The sequence below is a fragment of the Notamacropus eugenii genome, chromosome 3, assembly GCF_028372415.1.
Source record: "Notamacropus eugenii isolate mMacEug1 chromosome 3, mMacEug1.pri_v2, whole genome shotgun sequence".
Lineage (NCBI taxonomy): Eukaryota > Metazoa > Chordata > Mammalia > Diprotodontia > Macropodidae > Notamacropus > Notamacropus eugenii.
Genome location: NC_092874.1, coordinates 453,775,287 through 453,794,843, shown reverse-complemented (window position 1 = coordinate 453,794,843; position 19,557 = coordinate 453,775,287). Strand labels below are relative to the sequence as shown.

The 19,557-nt window shown below is 37.5% G+C and overlaps 1 protein-coding gene across 8 annotated transcripts in view; it reads left to right on the top strand.

Annotated features, from left to right (window-relative positions):
• MITF (melanocyte inducing transcription factor) overlaps positions 1 to 19,557 on the top strand; it is a 258,675-nt gene that overhangs the window by 154,583 nt on the left and 84,535 nt on the right. For 6 of the 8 annotated variants that reach the window (XM_072598696.1, XM_072598694.1, XM_072598693.1 and 3 more), the window contains one exon: positions 4,010 to 4,259. In XM_072598696.1, the coding sequence (XP_072454797.1) occupies positions 4,010 to 4,259 (250 nt within the window). The remainder of the gene's footprint in view (positions 1 to 4,009; positions 4,260 to 19,557) is intronic. The other 2 variants (XM_072598698.1, XM_072598695.1) reach the window with 1 other exon arrangement.

Sequence of the window (19,557 nt, the reverse complement as noted above, 5' to 3'; positions counted from 1 at the left end):
ATTATTATTGATGAGCTAGGTTTGAACCTGGAATTTGCCAGTTGTTCCCTTTCTGACATCACTTGATAATTCTTGGCCTCAGTTTCCTATTCTGTAAAATGAAGGAATTGGACTAGATGATCTCTCAAGTCCCTTCCAACTGTAAAGGTAGGGTCATGTCACCTAGGTGAAAAAAGATGAGATGGTTTACAAAGTTTCCTGGGAAATCTTTGGAACAAAGTGTGGAAAACTGAGTCACTAAAGTAGCCTGTTGGGGGGAAAAACACTAAATTTAGAGTAAGAAGATATAGGTTCAAGTCCTGCTCTCCAGTTGGGTGCAGGGCAAGATGACGATGATGATGATGATGATGATGATGATGATGACAACAATAGAATGTAATTTCCCTAAAGGAAGAGACTTTTATTTTTATCTCTCTAGTACAGTATTTGGCACATAGGGCTTAATAATTTCTAGCTGATTAGTAATTAATTGATAATGATGATGATAAATAGCTGTTTTATCTACTTGTGCAGTAGTTCACAGGAAATTCCATATAAAAGAATGATAGTAGGATAACAGATTGTTTTGGGACCATTTCCACCTGGATTCCATTGAAAAATGATGAGATAACAAATACAGATCACGTGTATATTTCACTTTTTAAGTTTTGCTGAGCTCTTTTCCTATATTCTGTTCTTTGATCTTTACTGTCTTGTGAGGTGGGTGCTATCCACTTCCCCATTTTAAACATGAGGAAACTGAGACTTAGGGGGGATTTGAAGCCACGTTTTCCTGACTGCATATGGGACATTCCCTCGACTGCCTTTGCCACATTGCTTCTGTGGGTTTTAGCTCCCTTGGGCTCCATGACCTTTAAGACTCCTCCAATCCGAATCCTGTGATCCCACATTAAGCAGATGCTGAATGCAGTAACCAGCTCTCAAGTCTGTGGTCCCTTAGTTATCAGGACTATTGTTTGGTATCAGGACTTGGTTTCTTCTGCCTCTGCCCGAAGGTGATGTGCATAATTGAAATTATTCCTATACGTTCTTAAATTTGTTTCTAAGGATATAAAAAAGGAGACAGTACTGTCTTTATTCTATATGTGGTAGGGCTTAAAGTCCCCTGTTGTTAAAGTGTGTGTGTGTGTGTGTGTGGGTGCAGTAGGTGCAGAATAGGGGGATTTCCTAAGCTCCTACTTTGTCATTTCTGTGAAGGGCTTTCAGGGTGAAATGTTTAGAGTTCAAGGAGATGACTCTTGGGTTGGAAGACATAAAGACTGAACCTTTTTTTTTTTTTTTTTTTTTTTTTGCTATCAATTACACAGGATTACTCTAGAGGGAAGCTGGAAAACTCTTCTGCATTCTTTCTAACTACATTCAAATTGGGAGGAGAGTTAGAGCTAATCACTATGAACTCTTCCCTCGAAGGGTGACTCTGTGTGTGTCCCTCCCTGTTCAAAAGGGCTTTTGCAGTCCAATTTGTAAAATCATTGCACAGTGTGCATTTCCAAAGGACAAAAGAGCTGGACAGCTCTTTTTCTACATGACCTCAAATGGAGCAGCCAGATAAAGTCTCAGGGGGAGCATGGCATAGGGGATAGAGTGCTGAACTTGGAGAGGGGTAGGAGGAAGACTTCAAGTCTTATCCCAGATATGTGACCTTGGGCAACTCAGCCTCTTTGGACCTCAATTTCTTCATCTGTAAAATGACAAGATTGAACTTGATGACTTTGAAGGCTCCTTCCAAACTTGCTAAATCTAGGATTTGATGATCCCCTCACAATTTGTGCTGCTTGGTCTGAGTACACTGAGACTGAGCTTGGACTGAGCTTGCCATGGGAATGTTGTATTCTAGCTAAGCAAAAGGTCTTGCATTTACCAGGTTGTAAAGGACCCGCAGGCACTTCACAACCAAACTAATTTATGATCCATTTAGTTCATCAATAACAGATCAAGATAGAACCAGAACCATATTCATTTATATCAAACAAACATTAATTGTTTATTCTAGACCTTCTGCTAAGCTATGGAAATACAAAGAAAAAAATGAAAAAAAAGTCCATGCCTCCAGGGACTTTGTACTTTACTTGGGGGTATGGGAATGAAGGCTCTTTTCCATTGCATGCCCAGGAACGCCAAGTTTAAGGAAGAAAGTGTATGAAAGTCAGGTTGGCTCCGAGTGCTTTGCATAAGGATCTGCCCCACCACCCCCACACCAAAACTCACAGGCTTACACCATCATTACCATTAAGGAAGCTATTAAACTGATTAAAATGTACCCCGTTGACACAACCTATGTCAACAGTGTAAGATTTTGTCATCTCTAAGGAGCGCCCTGATTTCGGTATGCAAATTGTCTAGTATGTCAGGAATTTAATACTCCAGTGATTCACCTGTGGGATAAGGGGATGACGAGCCTTGCACCTAGCTCTATTTAAGAATTTCATTTTTGTCAGATTTTTCCCCTGCCAAGTGCGGTTTCTGTTAAATTTACACCTGTCTTTAGAGTGAAAGGGCTGAAAAGCGACATTCATTCATTGCTAGATATACATGAACTTTAATATTTAATGGGTAAAATGAAATTTAAAAAATAGATGTATGCTAGAGCATTAGGGACAATCCTTCCTTTATCCGTGATTTTAGAGAAGAGATTAGGCAGCAGAGAAGATAGTAGCAGAGTGGAGAACAATGGGTTTGCAAGTCTAAAGACCCAGGTCCAAAGCCTGCTTCAGCTCTTCTCTACCTGTGTGACCTAGAGCATGTCTTTGGACCTCTATTTCTCCATCTGTAATATGGGGCAGCTAGGTGGTGGCAATGGATAGAGTGCTCTCCTTAGAGTCAGGATAACCTGAGTGAAAATCCTGCTTCAGACGCAATCTGTACGTTTCTGTCAAATCACCTAAACTTTTTCTGCCTCAGTTTCCTCTTTTTAAAAATGGAATACTAATACCACCTATCTCTCAGAGTTGTAACAATTGGGATGCTATGTAAAGTACTTTGCAGACTTGAAAGTGTTATTTAAATGCTAACCATTATTATTAAAAACCTGAGATTTGGATGAAATCATCTCTACGGTTTCTTCTCACTCTTCATCTGTGATCCAGTAATCCAATCCAGTGAACATTTATTAAGCACCTACTATGTGCCAGGAACTGTGCTAAGCTCTGGCTCCTGTGTTTCTAGACCTTTGGGTAATTTGCAGGATGACACTGTGGCTAACAGAGTTAGAGGTGAGCTGTGCGAGGAGAAAGCTCACTGCTGATGACATTCCCAAGTGATGTCTAAAAGCTGCTCAGAAATAACAGAATGAAACTAAAGCTGTGCAAAGAACAGCTAGATTCACATGCTTCCCTTTTATCTTCCACCCCAAAGGCAGCCGTACACTAATAGACCATGCTAAACAAGGTTTTGATTTCCTCGGTACAGAGGTACTCCTCTTTACTAATTGGCGCTAACTAAATGGTGCATTTTCTTCCAATCCCATGACATTTTAAGGAGAAATTCAGAAAATTAATTTCCTATTTTGCCCCCCTCCAAATTATTAGTTGTCATGTTGCTTAATAGATATCTTTATGGAATGTGGATGATGATTTTAATCATGGTACAGGGATTCAATTATAAAGCAAGAGGATCAAGCAGCCTATATTTAAGGATGAAAGAAATAAAAGTGTAAAAAAAATAATCCCCTAAGAAGCCTGATTTCCTGTCACCACATATGGCAGTATTATGTTTACTGTTAATGAGTAGTGTTTGGTATAAAATTTTTAAAAAGCCACACACGTTTAAGCTGCATAATAAAAATGCTTGGATGTAATCAAGTTAACTTATTTTAATTCAACTACTAATGACTAAAATCGGATCAGCTCTTGAATTCCAATTATGTTGAGTGCCATTTTGTTACTGATTATATTTGCAAAAGTTAATTTCATAGTTTAGTATAATTTCAGCTAACACCCCCTCCACCCCCAAAGCAAAAGAGGTGTTTCATTAGGGAATTCACTGTGTTCTCTTTTGGCTCCCCCCATAGCAGTTCCACGGAGCATCCTGGGGCTTCCAAGCCTCCGCTAAGCTCCTCCAGTATGACATCACGGATTTTGCTACGCCAGCAACTCATGCGTGAGCAGATGCAGGAGCAAGAGCGCCGAGAGCAGCAACAGAAACAGCAAGCTGCTCAGTTCATGCAACAGAGAGTCCCCGTGAGTCCGACACCAGCTATTAACGTCAGTGTCCCCACTAGTCTTCCCCCTGCCACCCAGGTGCCAATGGAAGTCCTTAAGGTATGTTAAGTATTACTTTTTTCTCCCTTAAACCTATCACTCTGGTCCAGCTTCTTCCTTTTACTTTGAAGGGGCTGTCAAAAACTCTGATGAACTTTGATTTCCCATAGTCACGGATGTACCTGGATGTAATATTAAGGTTGTCACCTTTCCTTATGCCTGTAGCTGTCTAGTACTTACTTACCATTTGGGTGATCCATATATGGCCATCTTTTTGATTGCTGCTTAATGAATGTACTTTGAACACAGCCTTAAAATTTCATATGTTATTGACTCCTCCATTCCCCCCCCCCCATATTCTCGTCTTTTGCTGTCTATTTTATTTAGTGTTGTCTAATTTTAAGCCATATTTGGGGTAGTTAAGTGTATCACATACAGCACACAGCAAGGGCTCCTTAAGAAACAGTAAACAGTTACAGGAAAAACCAGAGAAACTGTCAATATTCAATTTTAAGTGTTGGAGAGAAATTACTTTTTATTGAAATTAGAGTTTCTTTTTATTGAATTTACTGAAATTATATCTTTACTCTGGGGAAGTTTTGAAACCTGGAATGTGTCCAAAGAGTTAAGATATTAAAAAAAAAGCCCAAACTCCCATATTATTTTCACTTCTGTTCTTTACATCTTTATGTGTGTGTGTGTGTGTTTTTTAATTAAACCTAACTTCTTTGTAAATTCTTCTTTGTCTTAAATCTGGAGGTATTTTTTTTTAATCCTTGTATAACCAGCCATCATAATCCCTTTACTCAACTGAGTTGATTGCTTTTGGTAGCTTTTGATTTCTTGTTAGACAAGAAGCTGCAGGGGCTTGCTGGTATCTTTCTGTCAGGGGACATAGAGCTTCCTAATTACTGGAGAAAATTGTAGCAGGTCTAAAAATAGACTTTGGTTCACACATGGGAAGTCCAGAGAAAGTCACATAGAAAAATGCACTTTGTTAAAAGATGTGCATTTGTGGTCCCTTGAACAAGGAATGCAACACAAAAGAAAAAGACAAAAAAACTGATCTCCCAGTTGGATTCTGCCTACTTGTCAAACCCCCTTCTTCCCTGGGGGGGGGGGGGGGGTGTCACAGATATTGCCATCCTCTAAACTGGTTAGCGTTTCACATTGGTTATTCTTAACAAGGCCCTTTGACCATGTAGCATCTTACTCTTAAAACAGGTGTAAAAGGAAGAGATTTTGGCTTCCCTGAGAGAGCTGGGGATATACCACTTCTTGAATATTACGCTATGAAACTTACTAGCAATGATTGCCACTTAGGATAAGGGAGATGATGGTACCGTTAAATAGTTAAAATGTTACTCAGTAGGATTTTTAATTTTCCAAAATATAAGAATCCAAACCTTTAAAAATAATTAGCCTTGCTGAAAGAAGAATAAACTGAAATAGCTTTACTGTGCCAGAAAATAAATTGTGCCTTTAAATAATAGTTTCTCATGGTTTGGCATTTTTAAATATTAGTGTACTACTACTAATGAATTCATTGTCTTTTTCTTTTGTTTTTACTTAATTATGATTTAGGATGAGCAGAATGAATCCCACCTTGGTTAAATTAAAATGAGTAATCCTACCACTGGGGTGACTTATTTTCTATCAATTACTAAGTAGTATTAACGTTGCTTACTGTGTAAATGATTAACACTTTGAGGATTTGTATTGAAGTTGTAGAAGAAATATGTTTATTTTCTCCATGCTGTAGCTGCTGACTTTTTCTTCAGTGACCATCGATATAAAATTTTAGAAGATATTTACAGTAGCACACTGATAATGTTGTACGCACAATAACAATAGAAGTTGATGTTGATATTAATTACATGCTGACTGAAATCAATCTCTTTAAGAAAGTGGTATGTGATGGGAAGATTGGAGGAACACATTACAACTACATACAATGTACATGCAAAGACATAACATGTCATTGCGAAAAAGATTATGTTGATCATTTGTATGTTTGAACAGCATTCAGCTCTTTTCTTGGTGTGAGACTATTTCCTGTTCATATCTTTGTCTTTAGTGCCAATATAGAATGTAGATCCTTTGTGACAAAAGGTCAGAAGTTAAATTACAAACATATTATTTGAACTGTGAGGCGGAAGTCTTCAAGAGAATGTTCACTAAATATCCGTTTTATATTTGATGTTCTTTATACCCAGAGTTTGCATTTTATATTTCAGTTGTAAGAACTAATGAACCAGTTCATAAAACTAGAAAGACAAATGACCACTCTTCAGAACAGTATCTAATCTTATTTCAGTATTTATCGAGGCAGGATGTATTACGCACAAGTTAAACAGTCAAACGGAAAAATAGTAAAACTTTTTAGATATTGGCTAACATCTTAAAGCAGAGTATCTTTTATGGAAATTTTCTTCAAATCACACTCAGGGCTTTTACAAATTCTTATGTTTTAGTAGGATTTTATGTGGGGGGGACATGAATTCTTTATCTGAACCAATGAAATGATATTGTAAATGTTGATTTTTTTTAAAATGGAGAGAATTTAAATGCATTGTCATTTATTTTTTGACTCTGTGACTGCTACCATTATTAATGTTTGAAAATTAAAATGCATCAATTTTAGATTATTTTAATGTAAGCAGAATTGTACAAAAAAAGGATAGCAGTATTGTTATTGATCATCTAGTCTCAATGGCCAGTATCAGGTACTTTATATAATATAACTGAATACAGTCAGAGTGGTTTTCTGAAACCAACAGGGCTCTGTCTGTCTGTCTGTCTGTCTGTCTGTCTATCTATCTATCTATCTATCTATCTATCTATCTATCTATCTATCTATCTATCTGTTTCTTTTGTTTTTACAAAAGAGAATTGATTTTTCTTCTTCCAGAAAATTTAATATACCTGTTTCTCAATAGAAACTCCTATGAATATTTAGCTGTGATAGAAGCCAAGTTGAATCCTTCATTTCAAAATTGTTACTACATAGTACAGTGGAAAGAAGACAAGGTCCAAATCTTGTGAAGAATGTATCTGATTATGAATATTTTTGCTTTAAATGAATAATCACATGGTTAGTAAATACCTAATGGTCATCTCATCCATATTTCTCTCTTAGTAAGGACTATGACTCCTGTGTCATAGAGAAAGGAGCGTTGGGGATCTGGCTTCTCAGGCTGGTTCTCCCATTAATTACCTGTGTAACCTTGAGCTAGGCCTGCAGCCCCTATGGAGCTTAGTTTCCTGATCTGCAAAATGTGGTTGGATTAAAATATCTCTGAGGTCTTTTATAGGTTTTGACATTTTGGGGGAAAATACTTTGAAAACTTGAAAATGCCATATACCTTTGAGTTATTATTGAGAGTTAAAGAACTTTGACATCTTTTATTAAATACTGTATAAAGCCTTGAAACCTAGTTCCTGGAGCCTACAGATCAGAAATGAGAACTTTTCCATCCTTGTTTAGTCTCTGAGTTTATACAGAACTTATCTGTATCATCCTAAGTTGATCCTATTTATTAATTGATATTTAATAATGGATTTTACTTATTCATTATGTTGACTCTTCATTTTTATTTCTGCATGTTTCCTGAAAAGTAGTCTTATTTTTTGAGCTTTATTTAGAACTACTTGATCTAGCCAGAAATACTCTGTCTGGAATATTTCTCTATTGTCATCATTAAAAAATTAATTTTCCTTGTTAGTTTGGCAGGGTACTTTGTAGACTCATGCATTATTATTATTTGCATTTGCAGAATGTATTTAAAATGGAAAAGATTTTTTGCAAAGACAGCTTACTTTTCAGTCCCCCTGGAGTTTTGATTTTGCTTTTATCATATGGTCCTCTCAGTTTGAAAGTTCTTAGCTTGGGGTCCCTAGATTGTTCTTTTTTTTTTTTTTTTTTTTGTTAAATTGATTTAGTTAATTTCAATGCAATTGTTTTCCTTTGTTATTCTATATATTCAAATATATGCATTTTATAATGTTATTCTGAAAAGGGGTCCCTAGGTTTCACTAGATTACAAAAGGAATCCGTGACTCAAACACAGTGAAGAGTCCCTGTTTTAGGCAAAATCACCCAGGGACTAATTTGCAGATCTTGGATTTAAGAGTAGCAAGGATCTCCTAATGAGGTTAAGTCACTCTTCTCCCCACACCCATCTTTCACTTGTTTCCCCTGTCCCATCCTTGTAACTTGAATTGAGCACAGAAAGCACCTGCTTCCTCCATGAATGTTCACGAATCTTGATTATCAGCCTCTTCATTTCAACCTCATGCTCACCAACCACTTTATAACAAGAGTAGAATTCTTTCCTTTAGAGTTTCTTTGCTATCTATCATAAGCATGTTATGTAGCAGTTTAGAAAGTTATGTTTATCTATTTTCATCGATTCAAGGAGGTAAATTGTGTATGTTTTTGGAGGAATTTTTTTTTTTGTCATTTCTGCTAATCCTAGGACTAGACAAAGAACATCTTGGTCTTGATAATAGGGCTGAAGTTCAGTAAAATAAGGAAGCAAATGTATCTGTATAGTCCTTTTCAGCATTGCAAAAAAAAAAAGATTTCTTTGGAGATTTCTGAATGTAGCAAAATTTGACTCATCATCTAGATTGCTTGGGAGGAATCGGTTGAAAATAAAACTTCTTTGAAGCACCAACATCTTCTGTCCTCTGAAGACCACATTATACATGTACTATAATTATGAGGGAGGAGGCAAGGGGCGTCCAAATGACTTTTCTTTCATTCTGTGGTGAGAAACGCTTTTGTCTGTGGATAAAATTTCCAAGAAGAAAGGGGCGGGGGGGGGGGGGGGGGGAGAGAAAGAAAGAACAGAAGCAAGATGAGAAAACTTTTAAATGTTTACTGTGTGTAAGTATTGCATATAAAAACAAGAAGGCAAAGTGATACCCACTCACAAGGAGCTAATATTCTAAGAGGAGAAGATGAAAAAAAATGGGGAACATACTTATTTGAGTCAAGATGGAATAATAGTAACAGGTTTTGTTTTCATGGAATAAATGTTCAAACCCCAGGTTGTTTGTTTTTTCTCTGCTTATAACTACAACACAGACTCAGAAAGTGGAGGATTTCTTAATGTCTTATGTAATTTACACTATAGTGCTAGGTAAATAGAGTTGGTATTTAATATGTAATTGATTGATTTTTAAATTTCATTATCTGCTCTGTCTCAGTTCCCTATGTTTTTAACTTTCCACTTTAATTTGCTATATTGGCATGGACTTAAAATTATTTAGTTAGATGTTGTTTCAGAAGTGTTATTTCATTATTTTTTGGTTTGCCTTTAGAAAATCATATATAAAAATAAACAATTCAAAAATTTGTTCATGTTTCATTGATAAAACAACTAATTCATAGTTTGGGGGGAAATAATAAATGAGTACATGTGTTTATTTTATAAAACTACTCAGAAACAACAGACCAAGTGTAGACAGAGTGTAGTAGACCAAGTTTTGTATGACCAAAAGGCATACTTTATATGGCTAGCTGTCCTGGCCAGTAGGGGAGTGTATTCTAGACTTTGCATAGTTTTAATCTCATTGGTCATTGAGGGATACGAACTCTGGGGTCATATAGCAGTGTGAACAAAGAACTTCCAAGTCCCCTCAGACTTAGCTCCTTTAATCACAGGTAGAGTCAAAGGCATTTGGCCTAGGCCTCTTGCGACTTCACCTTGTTCATCCATACTTGTTTGTTACTACAAAAGAAGGCCATATTCCTTGGCCTGCTTTACTCTAATTTCCATAATATTTAGCATTTTACTTGGTGGGAGGCAACCAGAGATGGTTCTTTAACTCAGGGCTCTTAACCTTTTTTGTGTCAAACACCTCTTTGGCAGCCTCTTGAAGTCTACGAACTCTGTCTCAGAATATTGTTTTTACATATGTAAAATAAAATATGAAGAATTAGAAAGGAAATCATTTACATTAAGGACAAACAGACAAAACAAGGTCAGAGAATGCAGGCTTAGAATCCCTGTTTTAAGGGGTGGCAGGCTAGAATGAAATGGAAAAAAACTAGAGTTCTACTATAACTGGTGAATTTTTAGTAGTAAAGCCATGCAAAGTAATGACTGTCCTTTGAAATTTCCTGTTCTTCCTCTGTGATAGTTGGGACACTCATTCCTATGGAAGCACATGTAACACTCGCACCCTGAACAAGTCCACAGATCATGCTTTGAGATCTTCCCCTTATTATGCTAAACATGACTATATTGTCCTGAAATCATGGGTTCAAAAGAATCTAAAGGGCTAATTCTGAGAGAAGGCAGCAGTGCTCATGCTTCAAAAAGAAGTCAAGACTGAGGACTCCAAGCCCTGTCCAAAAAAAAATCTTTTAATGACTGGTATAAATGGAGCAAGAAAACAAACTCCTGGCTGTGTTTTTTTTTTTTTTAATAAGCTCTAGAGACGGAAATAAAAAGAACACTCATATCTTAACTGACACATATCTTGAGAATTTGAATCCATTGGCCATCCTTATCTGAATATGTCAAGTCCCTCCTTGGGCTCTGCCAGAAAGACCCTCTGAAATGTCAGGTGAAAAATAACAAATGTGATTTAACAGAGTCAGAGAATTGTGCTATCAAACTGTTAGCTACTTGGAAAGCTTTTGAGAAGCTAGTAATGTTTTAGAACTCTCTCTATTACTGATCAAATGCCTTTTGCCACGAAAATTTCTTTGGAACCTTCTCTTTCTGCATCTTCCCCAAAGCATATTTGTTTGAAATTATTTGTCTTCCGGAGTTCCCAATAACATAGCCACAAAAGTCATCTTCATTTTCAAAATATTGAAACTTATTCTTTTCATCTGGATATTTGTTTAATATGGCCTTGAAAATTATCATAAACAGTGAAGAAATCCAAACAATGTAATGTAATGGTTAGAACAATGGGCTTGGAGTTAGGAAGACGTAGGTTCCAATCCTGCTTCTACCACTTACTAGCTGTGTTATTCTTGAAAGCAACTTATCCTCTCTGACCCTCAGTTTCCTTATCTGTAAAACAAGGAGGTTTGACTTGAGGGTCTCTAAGAAACTTTTTGACTCTAAATTTGTGTGACTTCAACTTTAACTCTTCAGAGATTAAGGTGTCCTTTTACTTGTAGCCATATAGTAATACATAAAGATTATTGATCTTAGAAAGATGGTCCTTAGTTTCAGGGAGAAATTTAGGAGAGAGCAAATCACCATATAATTCTTCTATCTATCCTACTTTCCTCCTCATATTCAGTTCTGTCCATGGTGGCTATCTAAGACATGTATACAGACTGATCCATTCTACAGGTTGTTCACTGAGACTCTCAGTGTACTCATAAGGTTCTCAAGATACTCCATGAATGAGGTGGGGAAAGGGACTTAATGTTTACCAAGAGCATAGATTTTTCCATCTCTTCATGTGGGTTCCTAGGAGAAGATGGAAGATAGCATTCTTACTGGGCTTGATGTAAAAACAAAAATGAAACAAGCAGGATGTAGCATGTACATCTGTAATCCTGCTATGAGGGGAGTCTGGGAGGGTGGTGGATCTTGAGCTCTGGAGTCTTGAGCTGTAGCAGGTCTGAAACCAATTGGGCATCTACACTGACTGGCACCAATATGGTGAGCCCATGAGAGTAGAGTGGAAAAAGATGGGTGAGAGGAGATACTAGGCTGTCTATGGAGAAGCAAACCTGCCCCATTTGAAAGTAAAGTACCTCAGAACATGAAACTGATCACTAGTAGGACTGAGCTGTAGTGGTTCCTGCACTCCCAGCCTGGGTGAGATAGGGAGATCCAGTCTACAAATAAAAACGTTAAAATAAAAAACCCTAATATGGCTCTCTTTTTAAAGAGACTAAGGAGATGTGGTTTACATTTTGACAGAATTGTAAAGCAATGAAGTGACTTTGCCCAACTTGATGAAGTCATGGGAAGAATTCTGAATCTTGCCTTTGAATACGTTTCTCTTTATTCTCTTCTGGTCATATTTGTATGAATCTGGAGGACGTTTTTTGACCACAACCCAGAACTTCTACGGAGTTCAGAACTTGCTTGTGAAGATAGTGGCTTATCACCCTTAGCTTCTGGGTGTGCTCCTCTCTATAGAAGTAAAATACCCCCAACCCCAACCCCAACCTGAGCTTATGAAACAGACCAATCAAACTAACGTTAATAATGGAACAAATTAAACTCAGTGGTAGTTAGTCATATTACAAGATGATCCCTTACTTCACAAAAGGGGTCATTGCAGGTTTCCCTTTAATAGCAAGTGCCCTTGGTGTGTTTAAAATAAGATGACATTTTCAGAAGCCTCATTTGTACTCAACTTTCCAAGAATGTGTTTCTTGTATCAAGTGAGACACATCTGTATAATGGACATTATTCTTAATACTTTTTCACCGGAGGCAAGATAGTGGGGGTAAAGATCTTGACATTTAAAAAGGCGTAAAAGTATTTGCAGTCACCAGACTGTTGTTAATTTCACAGTTGTTGAATGACCAAAACTTTAAATGCAAACTTTGGAGTTTATACTGTGTTGCTCTGCTCTTTAGCTGTAATATGAGTCTGCCTGTCTCTTGTATGTCCTTTTTCAAGCCATCCTAATTTAGGAGTTGGGGCTGGGACCCGTATGTGTACCAGTGACTGGAACAGAAGTAACAACCCAGAGAGAGACATTCCTACCATTTGGGAGAGGCTTAAGTATGGTCTTTTTGGCTAGATCACAAATATGCATCATTTTGCCAAGCAGTGCTTGGCAGGTTCAACCTGTCTGATGGTGACAAGATTAGCTTTGGTTTGCCTAGTGCACTTGTAAAAATTAGATTAATAAGTACCAGGCAGAGAGCCCTTTACTTTTTAGAAAAGAAATCTTACCTTGAGTGATTTTGTCTGTCTTGATTGGGGCCTTAATTAGCCACATGTTCTCCTCCCTCCTGGGAAATAAGTAAGGGATAAATTTGGGGATCAGAACGTAGACGTACATAGACTTTACCCCACACCGTTAGGTAATTCATCAAGGAATGTTGGTAATTAGTCCTGCCTCTTTCAGCTCTTGGCTCATTTCATAAAACTAGTTCGTTTTAAAATAATGCCTGCTGGTTCATTAGCAACAGGTTTCAAGTCTGTAACTTGGCTCTTAAACAAAAACAATATTGTGTGGTGATTGTAGCTTGCCCCCAATGTTTGTGTACTTTTACAAATCGTGAAGGATGGTCTCTAGTTCCCCATTAACTTTGTGACCTACTGCATTTTCTTTTATCACCATTGTACTTTCTATTGGGCTAGCTTTTGTCTTCTCAGTCAAGGGGAGGAGGGAGTAAAGTCCACCCTGTTGAGGATTTTGTGTGTGAGGTGCTTGTCAAACTGTATTGGCTTACGGTGATTTGATGGAATTTAATTTGAATGCTTAGAATAGTAACTGAACTGCTGGGGGTGATGGCCTCTTGGTTCTTTTGCATTGTTAAACATTTGAGAATATTTATAATGGCTGTGTTCATCCTAATGTGTTGAATACCCAACCAGCAAAGATGCTCATGCCTTTAAGGTTAGGATCTTTCTATCTAAACACCAAGCTAAAGTTTACTTTAGATGCCAGATTTCCATTGATGCCAATTGGCACATCTCATGGTGTTCTGAAAAATGCCTCTAGCCAAATCTGTTCTCTCCTCCACCTCATCCCCATCTCCTTGGAACAGAAGAACTGCAAATTGGCAATCATCGTTTCAGTTTAAGAACTCCTTTCCTGGATGAAGAAAAAAGTATTAGTGCATTTTTGGAAGGAAATTCCTGCCTTTTAAATAATTCCACATAATTGAACCAGATAAATTCTCTGCTGGGATTCACTTCACTCCACAATGCTTCTTATTCCATTTTCCAGCCAAATTGCCCCACTGGCCCTTCCTGCTCACACTTACTCACCCTTGTTAATGCCTCCCTGCTGAGATTTCCTTCCACTTACACTGTATTCGTCTTTGTCTCTATGTATGTGTCTTATCTCTGACTGGTATGTCCATAGTTATTTGCATTCTTTCCCCTACCTCATTAGAGTGGCAGTTCTTTGAGGGTGGGGACTTTTTTTGGTCTTTTTTTGGTATCCAGTCAGTTAATCAGTAAACACTTATTATGTGTCAGGCAGTGTGCTAAGCACTGGGGATACAAAATAGGCAGAAGACAGTCCCTGCCCTCAAGGAGCTTCCAACCTACTACAGTTCCTGGCATAGAGTAAGTGATTGATACGTGCTTGTTGAGTGACTGTTCTGTGATCCCATTGTGCCTTTTCCTACTAATCTATCTACTTGTAATACACTCCGAACCTGGTCACTTGAACTGGAAAGGAAAGGATTGGACCTTAGAAGTTGTATCATCTAACATTTCCTCACTTTTATAGGTGAATAAATGGAGCCCCAGTGAGGTAAGGTGACTTGCCTGGGATTACATGGAAAGTAGCATGGAATTTGAACCCCTGTTTCTAGATTCTGACTCAGTGTTCTTTCCTTTGTGTTGTACTACTTCCTTTAAAGAATTAGTACTGGTTCCATTTTTTCTTCATGGGGCTTCCCCTGTACTTAGTACAGTGCTGGTGCATAACTTGTTTATTAATTTGTTTGTTTTTAGTTGTCAACATTCACTTCCATAAGATTTTGAGTTGCAAATTTTCTCTCCATCTCTCCCCTCCCCTACCACAAGAAAGTGTATAATTTGATATAGGCTCTACATATACATTCATATTGAACCTTAGTTGGTTTTTAATCAATGTTTACTGGATTGAATTGAATTGATTCCCCTCCCATACCTCCTAAGTTGGATGTGTTCTCTATCTTCTTATATTTCCTAGTGACATTTTGTCAAGATTTCTCCTTTGACCTGCATGTACACATTCGCCTTTCAGAATGCATACTCATTGAGAGTGAGGCTATTGTTTTCCATCTTTCCTGCCCTGGCATGTAGCTCACAGTAGGTGCCTAATAAATGTTTGTTTCAATGTAGCTTTATGTATTCTTGGTCAGAATACTGGCTTCACTCCCACTCACTTTTTTACCTAGATATGGTTGGTCTCATTTATTTTCCTCGACTGTCTTGTGACTAGATGATCCTATAATCTAGCTGAAATAAATTACCTGTATAACTGATATTTTCGTTTCTCCAAGTCAGCATCTCTGGAGTGGGCTGATGCCAGGGAAACTGGGGCTGTTTGATTCGAACTTTGCCTCCTTCCCCCCAGAGAGTGGTGGCAGCACTGATTACAGCGCCCTTGTTAGTCCTCATACTTGAAAAGATGCTATTTAAAGCCTGAACATTTCACACGAACACAGCCCTTGGCTGCTACTCTGATGATATCCAAACGCTCTAGGTGCATTTATTCAAATAAGCATTTCCTCAATGTTGTTCCATTTCTAGTGCAAATAAAGAAACTGAGTTTCGAAAAGATTGACTGAGGGCTACTCAGTGGTGATCAAGACACAATAGTAATGATATAAACCAAGGTGTGTTAGACAAGTAGGCTTTGCAGATTCAGGATGCTGTACTCCAAGTCATTTAAGAGGAGAATGAATTGTGAAATATTATGCTTACTTCACTTGTGGTCTCCTTTCAGGATCAATGAAACAATTCTTCATTTTCTTAGTAGTTACTGTATCTCATGCTAAGCACAGTTCCTGCCTCAGAGCAGACACTTTGGAAGTGCCTAATTGAACAACTGTCTCAGACACTTAAAACTTGTGATTTTGTCCTTTTTCTTTTTCCTTGGTCCATTTATTAGAGTCAAATTCAAGCTATAAACTTATAATATTGATGGGGAGTTAAAGGATAGTTTGTGACAACAGAAACAACATTTAAGCCTTTATATATGGCGTTAAGGTTTTCAAAGCACTTCACGTATTGTCTGTAGCTCATTTGATGTTCACAACTACTCTGTGAGGTAGTTGCTATTATTATCTGTGTTTTACAGATGAGGAAACTGCTTTCAAGAAGGGGAGAATACAGGGCAATTTTGTAGCTCTTCACCCGCCCCTGCTTTCCATCTCTTGGTTTCTGGGAAAAAATGATCTGGAGAAAGCATGACAGTAAAGTGCCCTATGGCTCCATGCATCATACCTAGTACGGCCTGGGGTGGGGGTAGGCTGTCTTAGCCAATTCTTCTCTGTAAGTGTTCTCTCACTCTATTAGTACGTGAGTGTCTTGTATTTTTATCAAACATGGCATTTGGCACATAGGTACTCAATAAATGCTTTTTCAGTCATTCATTTCTTTATTCATTTGTTCATTCCTTCATCAGAAAGCTTTGACTAAGAGACCCTCTTGTACCAGTTTTTATCAAGGGAAAAAGAAAGCCAATGACCAAGTGGCTTTCTTTTTTCCTTAACCTATTGGTGGGTAGAATGCTCTCATTTCCCTTGGACCAAAGATTTCCTTCCTTCTTTATCAGGTTTTCACCTTGACTTCCCTCCACCTTCACCTTGTACACACACATGTGGAGTGATGACAGATATGCTGTTTCCACTTAGGGAACTAACTTTAGTATGGACCCAGTAGTAGGCTATTCTACAGTAGACTAAGACTCTGACTGGTCCATCTTAAATTAAAGATAATGATCCTGCTGGCTTATGGCTCTGAAGCCCAATTTAGTCTCTCCTCCTATGTGAGAATGTCTGTTCCCATTTCACAAGGGTTCTCATAAGTGTAAGATTCTAATAGTGCCACTGTACTGTCCCTTAATAGATTGGGGATGTACTTCAAGCCTTTTCAGCCTATCAGTCAGTGACAGACTTGGCTGAGTCCAAAGGTGGTTATCTGGTGGGCAAAGAGTGGGCACAACTGTGACTTGGGTGAAAAAGGTCCTGTCAGTTGAGAACCCCTTCTCCCTAAGCCTTGGGATTGTGATAACCCTCAGGAAGTGGTAAATTATCTTTACGATTCATGCCATGAGGTCATCTTGTTACTTTGATATTTTTATGGATCTATGATTTCATCCATTTGCGTGTTTCCTCCCCTGATGCAGACTGAAACTAAGGGTCCACTCCTCATACTCTGCTTTTCCGTAAGTGTCTAAAACACACTGGAGATATTCCTTTGCTCCTTTTAATATCTTGCGGATACTACTGTGTCCCTTGGGCTATTTTTCTCTTATTCCTCATTTTTGTGACATCACCATCTCCCCACATCCTTCTCAGTCCCCAGGGATATCCTTTATGCCCCTTCTTGCCCACAGATCATTGTTGGTAATATTTTTCAACCTCCTTGTGACCACCATGCACCTTTCCATTGTCCTTTGGTTTACTTATAGTGTTGATTCTCCTAAGATCATGGTCTTCCATGATTTATAGTCATGTAACATCCCTTGGAGAATATTTTGTAGCAGTGAGTGGCAATTCTTATAAGATCAGATGACGTGACATGAACATTGACATATTCCCCAAATGAGATCTAGCCAGCTCTCCAACTCCTACTTGGTTCTGGGCTTTGTTTATTGACCATCTGCAGGGCCTGGCTAAGAGATGTCATATCTATGCATGCTGTAGTCTGGGCCAAATGTGTTCTTCATCCACTCAAAACTTTCTTCTTCCAAATTCTTTTAAAAAAAAAATTAGAGACTTTCAAACATGATCATTTCTATATGTGAAGAAAAAAAGGCTGTGTATGAAACTGTATTTCTGTTATGTACAGATTAATATTTCTCAAGTATATATTAAATTTAACATGGTAGCATCAACACTGTTGTCATAGTGGCTAGAGTATTAGACTTGGAGTCAGAAATACTGCTTCAGATACTTAGTAGCTGACATCCTGGGCAAGTTACTTAATCTTTGTTAGCCTCAATTTCCTTATCTGTAAAATGAAGCTAATAATAGCACCTATATCACAGGATTATAGTGTAGATCAAATAACTTAATGTATCCCAAATACTTTGCAAACCTTAAAGTGTTATGTAAATACTCATTTGTCAATATCCCTTACCTAATTTACTTCTACTTTTTTTCCTATGTATTTTCAGATGTTACACTGACTCTCTCTCTCTCTCTCTCTCTCTCTCTCTCTCCCCCCCCCCCCTCTTCCCCCCACCCCCTTCTTTCTCTCTCCATTGCGGTCAGCATCTCAACAATTTCCCTTACCCTTCAAGTTAGGCAGCACAGTGGATTATGGGTTGGACTTAAAGTCAGGAATACCTGAGTTCCTAGTTATATGATCCTGTCACTTAACTTCTGTCTGCCTAAGTTTCCTCATCTATAAAATGGGAATATTTCTTCACCTACCTCCCAAGGTTATTGTGAGGATAAAGTGATTAATATTTGTAAAGTGCTTTGCAAACCTAAAAATGCTGTAGAAATGCTATCATTATTATTAATTATTGTTGTCTAGGATTTGGCAGCATTTGAAGCACCCTCAATCAATAGGGGTTGTAGATTGTTTATGTCCATGGTAGCATGTACCATAGTTTCTTGTGCAATTTTAACATATATTGGAAGACGTGTTGAAGAGCATCTTCAAGCGTGCATTTAAAAGCATGCTTTTAAAAGAGAGGGAGAGAAGATGTAGCAGGATTTTATATTCTTTACCCTCTTAGTCATGTGACCATAAAGATTTGGTCTGTTACAAAAAATTGTCTTCAGAAATTTCCTCTTCCTGTGTTTCCATCAAGTACATACTTTGTCAGTTCTTCAAATCAGTCTCTTAAAAGATTTTATAAAGGTAAATATTTTTAGACTATGTGTCATCATTGTAGACTGTCCTAACAGTTTGGGATTTTTTTTTTCTTTTGGGCATGTTCTCATTTAGGTATGAACTTTTCAGGTAAGTCAGAAATTTTATGCTGCAATGATTAACCTGTGGGATAAAGAATAACACAGTGTGCATCTAGAAGTTTACAAAATTAAAATTTGTTCATGTGATTCCCCCTACCATGTGCTTTCTTTTAAGTTTACATTTTCTGTTAGAATGAAGTTTATTTTTTTAATAAGGTTATTCATTGGCACATGAATTTTTGTAGTTTATAGGTAAAGTGAAGAAATAAAAAAAATTTAGATATTAAAGAATTGGGAGTTTTCATTTTTCATGACTTTGAAAGAGATTAGGGTAGAAAGCAGAGGTGGCATCAAGAAAGCATTTGTAACAAAAAGGCCAGAACTTAGTGGAAAATTCAGTGTAAAAGATTCAGAAGAAATATAAGGAAAACATTAAAGACTAATTATAAGGCACTCATTAAGTTCAAACTGTTTATTTATTTTATAGATGCATATATATGAAAATATTATTAATATTCTTAAAACTTTATCATTACTAAGGTAGTTTGAAAGAAAGGTTGGGGCTCAGTTGTTTATGAAGGGATGATTCTAGAAAACAAA